Raw genomic sequence first — 12934 nt, forward strand, 5'->3', positions numbered from 1 at the left:
TAACCAGTTTTATGCTGGCTTAGTATGCTGAACTGGGAGAAGAAATGCTCCACTAAGAATCATGGTCAATGTAGGAGTGGGTAGCTCTGCTGAGCAGAGGGTGAGAAAAGCCAGGGCCAGGGAACAGGGAAAAGGCACAAACCCCACTCCTGTCAGCAGCACTGCACTGTCACATTAGCGTCCATGCTTGGGAAACCGCAGGCTGAGGACTTGCTGCAGAGCAATAAAACTCATCTGCAGAACCTTTCATGAAGTGTAATCCAGTACTCCCAAGCCGGATTTGTATCTCACCCATCAGCTCCCCAAAGCATCATACATATAAAGTAACAATCTAGTGAAAGGGGAAATAAAATTAGCTGCACAAATATTTAGATAACCCATGACAAAAGGAGAAGTAGGCAGCAACTCACAGAAATCATGAGCTAGAAACCTGATAAGATGGACAAAAGGACAAAAGGAAATAAATTCTGTGACCGCCAAGAGAGCAACAGAGATTTTGATCTTTGGGTGTTTGCTCTCCTGGCTGTTTCTTGAACCATTGTTTTTTCTTTAATATCAAAACCAAATTGGTTCATTTTTGGATGGACAAAGTAGATGAAAACGAAGAGGGCAAAACTACTTCATAAATATTCTTATCCAGCATAACAGAAGCAGGAGCTTATATGCTTGTATGAAATGAAGGTAAATTAACTGGCCTCACCGTAAACAAAGAAGTTCAGTAAAAAAACAGACATTACCAACAAGAGTAGCTCCTAAAGGAGCAAGTCTGAGTTGTGCACCTGCGAGAGCTCTAGAAGAGCAGATGGACAAGTGCTCTGGACTTACTCCTCTCCACTTATTAGAAGGAGACTAACGCAACTGCTTGAGATACGACACTAACATATATGGCACTGACATGAAAGATTAGGTGCCACCTTGAGAGTACGCTCATCCCTACCTCAAGGCATCCTGAGAAGCAAGGAAAAGCTCAAAGTAGCTGGAGACAGCTTCTCAAGCTCATACTTGCTGAACAGTGATGGAGCAAAACAGCAGCTAATGGGGACACGGAGCACGCCCTGTAAAAACAAAGCCTTTGGCACACTGGAAATGAGTGGAAAGGGCAGTTCTCCCACAGAAGAACAGAGGGGCTGCATGTCTTTCCCTGCTAGCAGGCACAGCCTGGAGACAGGAGATGCTGCTGTGCCTACACTATCTCCCGTATTTCTTAAGAAGTGGCCACTTCCTTCAAAATCTTCAGATTTGCCAGAAATGGCAAGTGGGGAAAGTTGATGTTGTTCCTAATGATTAACAGACTATGCCATAAATAGATGTGGTAGTATTCATGTTCCTTCTCCGTGCAGGAGGTGCTCCAGGCAGGCCAGCAAGGCGCTTGGAGCATCTGCAGCAAGGAGCTCCTGCCACCCCCTCCGGGAAGCACTGGGATCTGAGACAACGTGCTCACAAGTAGCTTTCAGATGCCTTTGTGAGCTGCAGCCTCACACCTGGAGGGGCTGCGCTGGTGAAGAGGGCACCCTCTGGCAAGGCCATGGGAAGAGGCTGTCAGCATCCCATGGCATTGCCCGTGTCCAGAGCACTGCCTTTCCTCTGCCTCAGCATGGCTGTGAAGGGAGGAACACAGCGAGCGAGGGCTTAGTAAGCTCACAAGTCTCCAGAAGGCTCTCCTGGCGAGAGGGAAGAGGAGCAGGAACATGGGCCACTTGCCAGAGATCGATTTGTTCAATTTAAGGAAATTAATTTGTCTGTGGCAGTAGGAAAGCTTGCAGCTGCTGGCTCCAGGAAGCCTGGACAGTAAGACAACACGGCGCCAACTCTGCTAGAATTAAGCAAGTGAGGTGAACACCCAGCAGCCGGGACTCAGGAAGCTTGGTGGCTTCACATCCCTGCAACAACAGGCTTGCACACCCACCATTTCCATTCTGAACTGTTACATCCCAGGGCGGCAACTCTCTAAAATCCAAGCTGGCTGTTAACACTTAGTGTAGCTGGTATGAGATAGTGTTTAAAAACCCCACCATTCTGCAATTAAAACCTCGCCCTGCAAAACCCAGGGGTCTGTCCTGCAAATGGGGAGCCAGCAGGCTACTGGGGTGGTGGGACACTGTGTCCCAGCCCAGGGAGGTGAAAGGCAGGGAGAATACTAACAACTGTGTAATCACAAAATTATGTTTCCTTCTTTTTTTCTTTTTTTTTTTTCCTCAGAAGATAAGAACAGTTGGAGAAGTATATGCTGTGGGGCCTCAGCAAATCTACTGCCAGGATTTGCTGTTTGAGGCTTTCATCCATCCATTTTTAATCCAAATTAGTAGGAGCTTCAGAAAGGGATTCTGGCAAAGTCACAGCTGGAAAGATTTTCATCATTAATTCTGCCAGGCATATAAAAATACAATTTAAAAAAATAGGAAGTGGGTGGGATATAACAGCTCTTGGCGCAAACTTGTTTTGGTTTGCTTTTAGAGTAAAAACAAAAACCAAAATAAAATCCAAAATATTTTATTAAGAAATAATCCTTATCTTTGTCTTCCTCAACATTTTTACATAAGGCTAAAAATGCCATTCTATGATTATTATAGAATTAATTTCTTTACTTCATAAAGAGGCAGGGCAGCTGGGGGTGAGCAGGGAGGGCCAGCTCCCCTGACCCCAGTGGCACAGGGCTGTGCAGATTTTTGGCAGGTCATTCTCTGTAGCAAACAGCAGTAGTTTAACGAGTTCAGCCTGCAGCTTGTCAGTGGGAACACCAGAGCTGGGAGGCAGCACAAGCACAGGTTGTGGTGCCTGGCACTCGTGTGTGTGTTCACCCAGTGAGCACTAGCACATCCACACTGCCTGGGACCAGCTCCTCAGCAAGGACAGGACAAGAGGTGCACACACACTTCTCTGACAGCTCCTCTTCCAAGCTATGGAGACTAAAACATGACATTTTGCAAATGGCAACTTTCACAAATACTGCTTAAGCAAACGAGCTCCCTTTCTCATGTAATTTCATTTATCCAGGGAGTGTTGTGTTAAGGAATGAGGCTCGAGCAAAGGCACACAAGTATTCTTTGCCACATACGCATTTTGAAGAGAGTAGGAACTTCCCAAAATGCTCCTAAATTGCTATGGGTCTGTTTATTAATGAGATATAAGGTTCCCTCCAGGACAGAAGCCTATGTCCTACGGTGCTGCTCCTGATTCTGGTTATCCTAGTCTCTGCCACAGCTGTTATTGCAATAAACCCATTGCACCTGCCCAGCACTCCTAACGTCAGATCTCAAAGCTTTAAGCAAACTGCCTCAAAACAAACCTGATTTCTGAACTGTGACCACAGAGGCATCATTCCACCCATCACATACATTCACACAAAGAAAATGGCCACAAACAACTCAGTGGAGAAGACTGCCTGTATGTAAATGTAAGGAGCTAAACTGGGGAGTCAGACTGGGGAACGAGATGATGGAAAGCAGTGTTGTGGAAAGGGAACTGGGGGTCCTGGTCAAAAGAGAGTTGAACATGAGCCAGCAGTGCCCTGGCAGCCAGGAGGGCCAAGCATGTCCTGGGGTGCATCAGGCACAGCATTGCCAGCTGGGCAAGGGAGGGGATTGTCCTGCTCTGCTCTGCACTGGGGCAGCCTCACCTTGAATATTGTGCGCAGTTTGGGGTGCCACAACATAACAAAGACATTAAACTATTAGAGAGGGTCCAAGGGAGGGCCGTGAGGAAGGTGAAGGGTCTGAAAGGGAAGCCTTAGAAGGAGCAGCTGAGGTCACTTGGTCTGTTCAGCCTGGAGGAGATTGAGGGGAGACCTCATTGTGGTCTTCAACATCCTTGTGAGGGGAAGCAGAGGGGCAGGCACATCTCTCTGGTGCCCAGTGACAGGATGGGAGGAAATAGCATGAAGCTGCGGTGTGGGAGGTTTAGGTTGGGTATCAGGAAAAGATTCTTCACGCAAAGGAGGGTTGGGCACCAAACAGGCTCCCCAGGGAAGTGGTGACAGCACCAAGCCTGAGAGAGTTCAAGAAGCATTTGGACAATGCCCTCGGGCCCATGGTGTGATTTCTTGGGGATGTTCTGTGCAAGGCCAGGAGTTGCACTTGGTGATCCTGATGGGTCCCTTCCAACTCAGCATATTCTGTGATTCTGTAATAGATCCAACTACCCACAGGATTTTCTCTACATAGCTGTGTTTCATGCCTAGCCAAAAATCATAGTATTTAAGGAACCTTGGCTCTTAAGTTGTTAAGAACTTTCATAACTAAATTTATTCTGTACTCCAATTACCCACTTGCATTTCCCCTAGTGCTACATCAGTAGAAGAAAAGATAGAACAAGGATTCGTTTTGCCTCCAAAATACACAGCATAATTCTCAGTGTTTAGTGGAAACCTTTCACATTGGTCTCAGGATAAAGCAAAGACACTCTGGGCTGTCCAATCATGGCACTGAACATCCATCCCTAGACATCAGTCAGAGACATCCCATCTTCTGGGACAGACTCCAGCAAAGCAAGTATTGTGATTAACTATGGCTATTTTGCCAATGGTATCTCCTTATGGAGATGAGACCGTTAGGAGTTATGTATTTGATTAGGATTAACTACTTATCCCATTAGAAATAATAACATGACCTGCTATTTTGCACTTTATTAATGAAATATTTATTAGAATGAATCCAGGAAGATGGATTTTAGATTTTAATTTTAAAACAGAATTTTATACATCAAATGAAATTTTCACTGGAAAAAAATTTCAAATAAGATTTCCTTTTGGAAAGAATTACCACAGTGATACTGTGATGTTTTGAACATGTTTAGATTTTTTTATTTTCACTTTTTTAATGTAAGGCAACAAAAATTTGGATTAGAATCTCAGATGATCATTAATGTATCATTGTACAAAATCATCTTTTTCGAGCACCTAAAAACTGAATTTAAAAAAAAAAAGTAACTTTTGGGGAGTTTTAAACGAAGCAAAGTATCCTGATCCTACTTTGCTACTCAAAGCACTCCTTGTCAAGCCTGACACGCACAGTGGAAGCCTCCTGTGCCTTGTTCTGCTGTGGGTTTTCAACAGCCTCTGACTGGGCACCTCCCTGAGTGCACAGTCAGCCAATATCCCAAGAGTGCCAGCAAAGACACCGAGATCTCTTTCCTATCACCGGGTTTCACCTTTCAGCTGCCCACCTCACTCTATGCAACCTACAAGAGTTACAAAAGATCTTACTTGGCAAGCCTGTCTCGAGGTCCAGTGCACTCAGCGCAGCCAGGCAGAATGTCCATTCTCCAGGACCTTGGGTCTGGCAGGGTGCTTTGGCTAGCAGAGAGCTCTCATCTCGTTGGAGTGGTGTCCTCCCCACCCACAGGCTCGGGAAAGCTGGAACTGGTGAGAGCCAGTACAAAATGCAAAACACAGTGGACAAAATAACAGCATCCAGGACAGAGAACTGTAATGAAAACAGCTGTGAGGATACATACATAAGCACAGATTTTTACAGCCCACTGAGCCAGGAAGAGAATATCAGAGACATATATTAAAAAGGGTAGCATGGGGGCAGGTAAGATATATTTTGCCTTTTTAAATTATGTGATCACCAAAATCAATTATAGGAGAGAGTAAGGTTAAAGAAACAGGATTTTTTTGCAAATATCAAACAAAAAAGAAATATGGAGACGGATACTGGTCTCTTCATTCTCCTGGGTACCCACAAACTCTATTTTTTTTAGGAAGAAGCTTCCAGACTGAAAAGACAGCCTTGTTCAACTCTGGACTTCAGTTTAAACTGCAAACCAAACTAAACAGCAAAGAAAGAACACATTAAATTCTTCTTCCCAGCTTCTATGAAGGGGTGGAGAGTCAGAAAAGAGAAACACGGTGGGGATGGGAGCTGAGCCAGCAGCTGAACCTCCTGCCAGCTAACCCCTGAGCTGCTTCTTGTCCAACAGGGAAACCTGCAACCACTGTGTATCATCCCCCTCCCTCTTCCCTGCTCTAACTGGACATTTTTGTCTCTGGAAAACCTGTGGCCAGAGGACAGTGCAAAGTCACAGGGTCACAATCTGTGGTACCCTTCTCTGGCTGATGGCCTTGAAGCTGTGAAACTGTCCTGCAGACCCTGGAAAAAACCATTAAGAAGAAATCTTAAAAAGCAGAGGTAGAAGGAAAGCAAAGATTCAGAATTATTAAGGCATTTCCTCCCTATAACACTTCTACATGTAACCAATATCAAAACAGCCCGAAGACCCATGGTTTATCTTCTTAGCATCATTTTTCAGTAATTTTGGACAGATGAACCTTGACTGAGAACTCACAAAAATTTGACTGCCTTCTGGCAGCTCTGGTGCATATGAACACTCGTGGCCTTGTTAAGTCACAACACTGACTGCTTGTCTAATGGAAAGAGACACTGAACTGTTAAGGATTTCCACCACAGCCTGCCAGCCCTCTAGAACAGGCAGAGAGGAATAAAGTGTCCACCAAAACCAACCTTCCAACAAAGAGTTGCTGTTGGAGAGCCCATGTCCAGTGAGGGGATGTTGCCTCTCTACTGGAAGGGACCCAGAGTCAGATGTCATCCCATTAACAGACACCAGTTTCTTAGGATGGCTTACAGGGAGAGCTGCACTATCCTTGAGAAGTTCACCAAGCTGACACATCTGCTTGACTCCTCTCATCAGTGATAAGGAGAAACTACTGAGTCTGAGTTTCTGTGAGTTTGCCTCACAGCTTGAGTAGAAGTGGGAAGTTCAGCCAAGACCCTTGTCTTCCTATTAAAAAAATTTTTACTTGTGTCTCTTTGTTTTAATGAGAAGATCAAGAAGCAGCAGGGCCAGCACTGGTTGTAGCAACAGAAAAGATTGGTTAGAGCTTTTGTCCAGGTCTTGTTTCCATGTGGGTTCTCTGATGTTTAATGAGAGTTGAACTCGTATTACAGCCTTTTCCTTGGAAGAGATTGTCTTCTTCTTCAATCCTTCTGCCTATTTCAACAAAAAGTGTAGCTCTGTTATCTTTAAGACATCATCAAACCTTGACCTTCTGTTAAACTTGTTCAAATTGGCCACTAATTACAAAAAGTATTAGAGAGAGATGGTAGGTAGGGCACACAGTGAATACACAGGAAATCTATTTCCGCTACTTTTCCCCTTTCTCCTCCCACAGATATGTGGGAGGCTCACAGCCAGAATACCACCACCAGGTAAAGGGATCCTGTAAAAAGAGGGGGCTCTTTCCCTTTCTTGCTTCAACAAATTGCTCCCTACAGCAAGAGACAGCTTCTGCCCATACAACCTCGCAGCCGTTTTCAGCTCCTCCCTCCATCCAATTTGCCGCAGCACAACAAAGCCCTCCAAAAATAACATTTATTTTTAAAAACTGGAAAATGGCACAAACCACCCCAAAGGAGAGAATGACAATGGCATGAGTTCAGTGCGGGCTCGTGAACTGACGCTCCCCGCCAGGGACAGGAAACTGGAACCTCACGGAAAGAGACTGAATGGAACCAGAGTGAAGGGAACTGCCAGAAGCCGCGGCCATCGATGGCCAAATCCTGCCGAAAGGATAACTCAGCCACCCGGCAGCCCTGCGCTAGGGAGAGCGCCAGGACTGTGTCACAGCTCTGGATCTATAAACGCCTGTGCTCTGGAAGTCTGCACGCACAACGGGCTGGAGCATGCACACCAAGCAAGGAGAAATTTAAAGACGAGGAATATTTCCAACTGATAGCTTTAACGTTGGGGATCAGCAGAGCTTGAACATCTGATTTCAATTCTAAACGATCTCTGATTAGCCAATGCTGATGCAGTACCCCAAATACACTGACAGTTTCTGTTCAAAATGGTACCCTTCAGTAATGACAGAGCTGGTATGTATGGACTGCTAAATAGAGGCCACACCACCACTGCTGAACGGACTAGAAGTTGGACTAGGCGCAGGAGAAATAAACTAAATCATTTTCATTGAATTGACAGAGCCAGACTTGCCACTACCTTACCTCTTGTATAACCACTTAGATTATGAGTAAGGTAACTTTCACAAAAATGGAGTTATAAGTGCATAATAAATACAGCTAGAAAAATTCCTTGCCCATGAAGAACAGAAATTAATTTTAATTTGTTAAATAATAAAAGCTGAATGCTAAATTGTAATGCTGAAATGACAGGTTTTCAGAAGCAGGAGTAATACTTGAAAGTGATCAATTCAAATTCTGCTTTTGAAAAATTTTCTGAGCTTTGATCTTGCTCCAAGTTGAGTCCAGAACAACTATTATATGGCTGACATTAAAAGTGTCAAAACAAAGTGATTTATAATGGAAACAGAAAATAAATCACTCTTTGAGAACTTTTTAACACACCACAGATTAGATCCAGAAGGCCAGACTAAGTTGTCATTGAGTTTGTAAGCTTTCCTGCTGCAGCTGAGGACCACAATACACAGAAGAGCAAATTCAGTTAATGAACTAGATCAGATACACACAATGACCTGTGCTGTCCTTGGAGAGGCACTTAAAAATTATGATCTACAAAGATTCTAACATGACCACAGCCAGCGACCTGCAGCAAACTGAGAAGCAGGAGTGCTCTGGCTGGAGCACAGATGCATTCACCAGGGTCCTGCTGAAGAGTATGTGACCATCTGTGACCACCAAAATGAGAAGAGCCATTAACATCCTGAATTAATGGGCTTAGTGGTTTTCAAATGAGGTATTTTCATGATGGACGTGGTGTGGATTCAGCAAAGTCTGCCCTTTAACAAATACAGCTTTGGTTTCAAAGATTTGATTAGGCTTAATACCATTAGGGAACCATTACTGATTTTATGCTGTTGTTGTTACTGGTCTAACTATCAATTTCTGAACCAAAAATTCCAGAAGTTGGCTCGACCAAGAGTCAAGGTTTAGGAATGCAAAAGCAAATCCAAGGTACAGATGAGCTTCAGATGTGGACAGGCTTCACAGGGCTTACTAGGCTCCCCAGAGTTTGTCAGGTCACAGAGGCTTTTCTTTTTGTGTGTTGTGCATGGGCCCGGTTGTTTCTTTGCGTTTACTGTTTGTTTTGAACACTTGTGACCTCAGCCTGAGCAAGTGGAACTCATACAAGCAATTATTGCATGGAACAATTAAAAAAACCTCACGCCAACCTTGGTTTATTGTACACCATTTACAAAAAAAACCAAAACGAATGAAAATGATCTTCTTAATCAGCAACCCTTGATCACCACCACGTGTTTTTAAAACAGCCAGATGTTCACAGTTTAAGAAGCCAAATAATACTACTACTTTTTTGTAAATGTTAATGGTGAAAGAAGAATAATAATGATTTTAGTCAATCATAATTAGTACTTGGAAGTACAAATATAAATTAAATAAGATTCAAAAAACTTGTACAATAAAATCTGCTATAAACAAAGCTAATTAAAAAGAACTGCTCTCAACCTGGTTGTGGGTTTCATCTTGTTTTAAAATTAAAAGCAGTATTTATTTTTCTGAAGCATCCAAACGAATGTTCATATCCAGATGTCCTTACAAAGAAACATGGTCTTCATTCTTTTCTCTTTTTTTAATCTGTTTAAATAATATTTTACTTCTGATTGTCCTTTTCTTCCTTGGCAATCCTCTTTGTCACACCACTGAAATACTTCTCACGGAAAGAATTGTGTCCCCGGTACGGCATACACTGACCATCCAACAAGTAAGAGTTCTCATCTTGATCCTGCATGGCATCAAAAGGCAAACGTTAGACTGAGGGTGGTGTGTTCAGCACATATTGCCACCACTTTGCTTCCAGACTTTTTCAAACCATTACGCGCACGGATAAAGCAGTTAGGTTTTGTTTTACAATTGAACAGCACGCACTTGTCACTGAAAATACCTCAGCCGACATCACCAAAATCCCACCCTTACATGACTAAATGAGCACAGGTACTGATGCCTTTTCCTGGTCTTAAAATCAATAGTCATACACAGTTAGAAGGGGAAAAGGGATTTTACCTTGGTATTTATTTTAAGGATCCTTAGGTGCACACGTCCAGGTGATATATATTGAAATACACCCCACCGAATATATATCCCAAAAGATCAGGTATAACATTATAGGTTTTACTAATTAGCATATCTATCAAAGATTCCCCAATGAGAGGCTCAAGTGAGCCCCCCCCTCCCCAAGGAACCTTCCCCTGGATGGTTCTATCTTGGTTTACAGAATGTGTTCTGGAGAGGACCTTGGGGTCTGGGGCACACTGATCCCTAGCTACGAAGCTTCTAAAATGTTTAGTCTCTTAGCTTGACAAACAAGTCCAAGAATGTAGGGAAAAAGCATTAGGAATACAGAAGTTGTAAAAAGGTATAACAGGGGTATAAAAGAAAAGGCAAAAAATCTTCATGGCATCAGTACCATGCCACACAGACTTCTACAAAGGAAAATACATAGGTCACTTTCCAGAAAAAGTACTGTCTGGAGAATTCAGTCAGTCAGAGGCCTGTGGAAGGCAGGTACAAACAGAAGAGGCACACAAATGGCTAAAATGAGTTCCTACAGTCACTGAAGCACATTCAGAGAATTTTTTTTGTGTGCAGCATTCATATATTTCTGAAAGTTAAAGTTGACACAGTAAATCCCTATACATAATACCTATTTGACACCAGCCAAGAACACAGTTTAGAAAATTGGCCCACTGTATATACAAAGCTTTAGTTCATCGTGTACTGTGGCTTTATACAATTAAGATACTTGTCAGCTAACATTAGCAATGCTGTAAGATAAACATTACATCAAACTTTAATCCAAGTGTTAAAGAAAACTGATGGCAACTTCTAAACAGTTTTATGCTTCTGGGTGATGTCAGTTTATTATTATGCTCAATAGCAGGAAGGAATGGTGACAAGCAGCCTCACACAGAACAACTGAACGGTGCGAGGACAAAATAAAAACAAGCACAAAGCACAACCAAGCCTCTATTTCACCACGTGTTTCTTCTCAATTTTTTTTAACCAATGCAGTAACATAAATATTGGTTCATTACTTTAAAAAGTTTACAGTTATTTGTTCATACTTGAAAATAAAGTTTCTGTGGAATGCTTTGGCATTAGTAGGAATATGGAAGTAGATTTTAGTCAGTATTTCCATATTACAAAAGTATTACAATGCAAAGATGAACAGAATCCTAGTAGACAATCTCTCCCTTCAGCTATTTTGTAGCCTTTCCAGGTTTTAACCTAGCAAGATCAACACCTCTCCTAGCTTCGGATATCCTAATGAGCATTCTGAAGGAGTGAAAGAAAAGTGTTTTTCAACAAAGCAAGACGCTCGTGTGCATGTAGAAGGGCCCTCTTCTGGACAAAATGAGATACTACTGTGAAGTAGCTCTCACCTGCTATCCCGGCAGACATGAGGAATGTGACACCAGCTTAAATTAACTTGCTAAATGTTCAGTGCCAAGTAGATATCTATTATGTAAAGCATGTACACCAGTAGCAGCAACTCTATTTAAATACTGCATTGTTGGAAAATAGCAAAAGAAAATCACTTCAGGAAACGCACTGCAGGCACAGTACTATCTGTTGTCTTTTGGTCACCTGTGAGAGACTGCCATCTCCATGACTGTTCTCAGGCTGATAAACAACAGGCTTTTAACATGTTTGTGAAAAAACCCAAAATTACAAAACTACTACAGACAGGCAGGAAACATGAAGGATTTAAGACACAATCCTCTCACAGCCAGCCTGTACCCACTTCTCCAGGCCACTCTGAGGAACACTTTTTCTTCTCTTGAAATTGCAGGTCAGAAATCCTTCTTTGACATAAACATGTATTTTCATATCACTGGGATGTGTTTTAACAAGAATGCTACGTAATTCACTTATTGTGAGAAGTGGACGGGGCATCTGACCCTGAAGGATAATGATATATGGATCAAAGATGTTTTAAGATAAAAATTAATCCCCACAATCTCTAAGAGGTCAGGCATTCATCTTGATTCTATAGGAAACAAAATGCTGATTCGGGGGGAAGGGATGAGGGAAGAAGCTACCCTTCCTCTACCTCTGAGGTGGTTAGGGCAAAGAGAGGATGTGCTGTGCAGAAGAACAAACTCCAAGTAAAACACAGGTGTAATAGGGGCATCTGCATGCACCAGATGGAAAACAGGCTTGGTGCACCACTCTACAGCAGAATCTCATCTCGAAAATCCAGGTCTCATCAAAAGCTCTGCAAACACTGCTCACTAAATGAAAGGAGATCTGCAGTTAGGCATGGATTTCTTAGGAGAGATTACAAATGAAGTTCCTGGCCCACATCACAATAACTCCTGTTTAAGAGGGTCCATTCCCTACCTCTCCCCTGTACAGGCATGACTGTCTAATAAAGATTGTGATTGCTTAAAAAAACAAAAGAGCAAAAAACCCCAAACACCAACAAGAATGGAAATTGCTCCTTAAAAAAGGTAAAAGAAAATAAGAAATCCTGAACTATTGGGAGATACCAGTCACTGTTGAGAATTACTAGTCAAAACAGTTTTATAGGCAGCATGAGAACTGATCAAAGCAACTGAAATTCTTGGATTTCAGAGACTAAGGATTTCCAAACAAATTCTAACTTACAATATTTTGTATCAGGGTACAATGCATACAATGTGAACACCAGGAGATAGACTTCATTTAACTCTACAAAGAAAATAACTTGTCAAAAAAATCTTAATTAAATCATTTGTTCTAAAGGCAACACTTAAAATAGGTGCTAGAGAACTCAAATAATGAAGGGGGGAAGAGAAGGGGATGCTAAATGGTAACAAGAAAACTTTGTTTTTCCTTAAATCTTGGCAAATATTAAGTGACATTCTAAAGATTTTTATTAATCTAGCATGTCCCAGTTCAGCTTCAAGGTAATTAACCACATTTAGCTTTTGTTTAAAATAAAGTCTTCCTAGCCTTATCACTGCTTCCTACCACTCCACATCTGGTGCTGGACA

At 42.5% G+C, this 12934-nt stretch overlaps 1 protein-coding gene across 2 annotated transcripts in view; it reads right to left on the reverse strand.

Annotated features, from left to right (window-relative positions):
- Positions 1–5792: 5792 nt before the first annotated feature.
- Positions 5793–12934, reverse strand: part of TRMT11 (tRNA methyltransferase 11 homolog) — a 28508-nt gene continuing 21366 nt past the window's right edge. For both annotated transcript variants that reach the window (XM_069010842.1, XM_069010841.1), the window contains one exon: positions 5793–9681. In XM_069010842.1, the coding sequence (XP_068866943.1) occupies positions 9550–9681 (132 nt within the window). In that variant the 3' untranslated portion in view covers positions 5793–9549. The remainder of the gene's footprint in view (positions 9682–12934) is intronic.

Source organism: Aphelocoma coerulescens, chromosome 3 (assembly GCF_041296385.1).
Source record: "Aphelocoma coerulescens isolate FSJ_1873_10779 chromosome 3, UR_Acoe_1.0, whole genome shotgun sequence".
NCBI classification, from domain to species: Eukaryota; Metazoa; Chordata; class Aves; order Passeriformes; family Corvidae; genus Aphelocoma; species Aphelocoma coerulescens.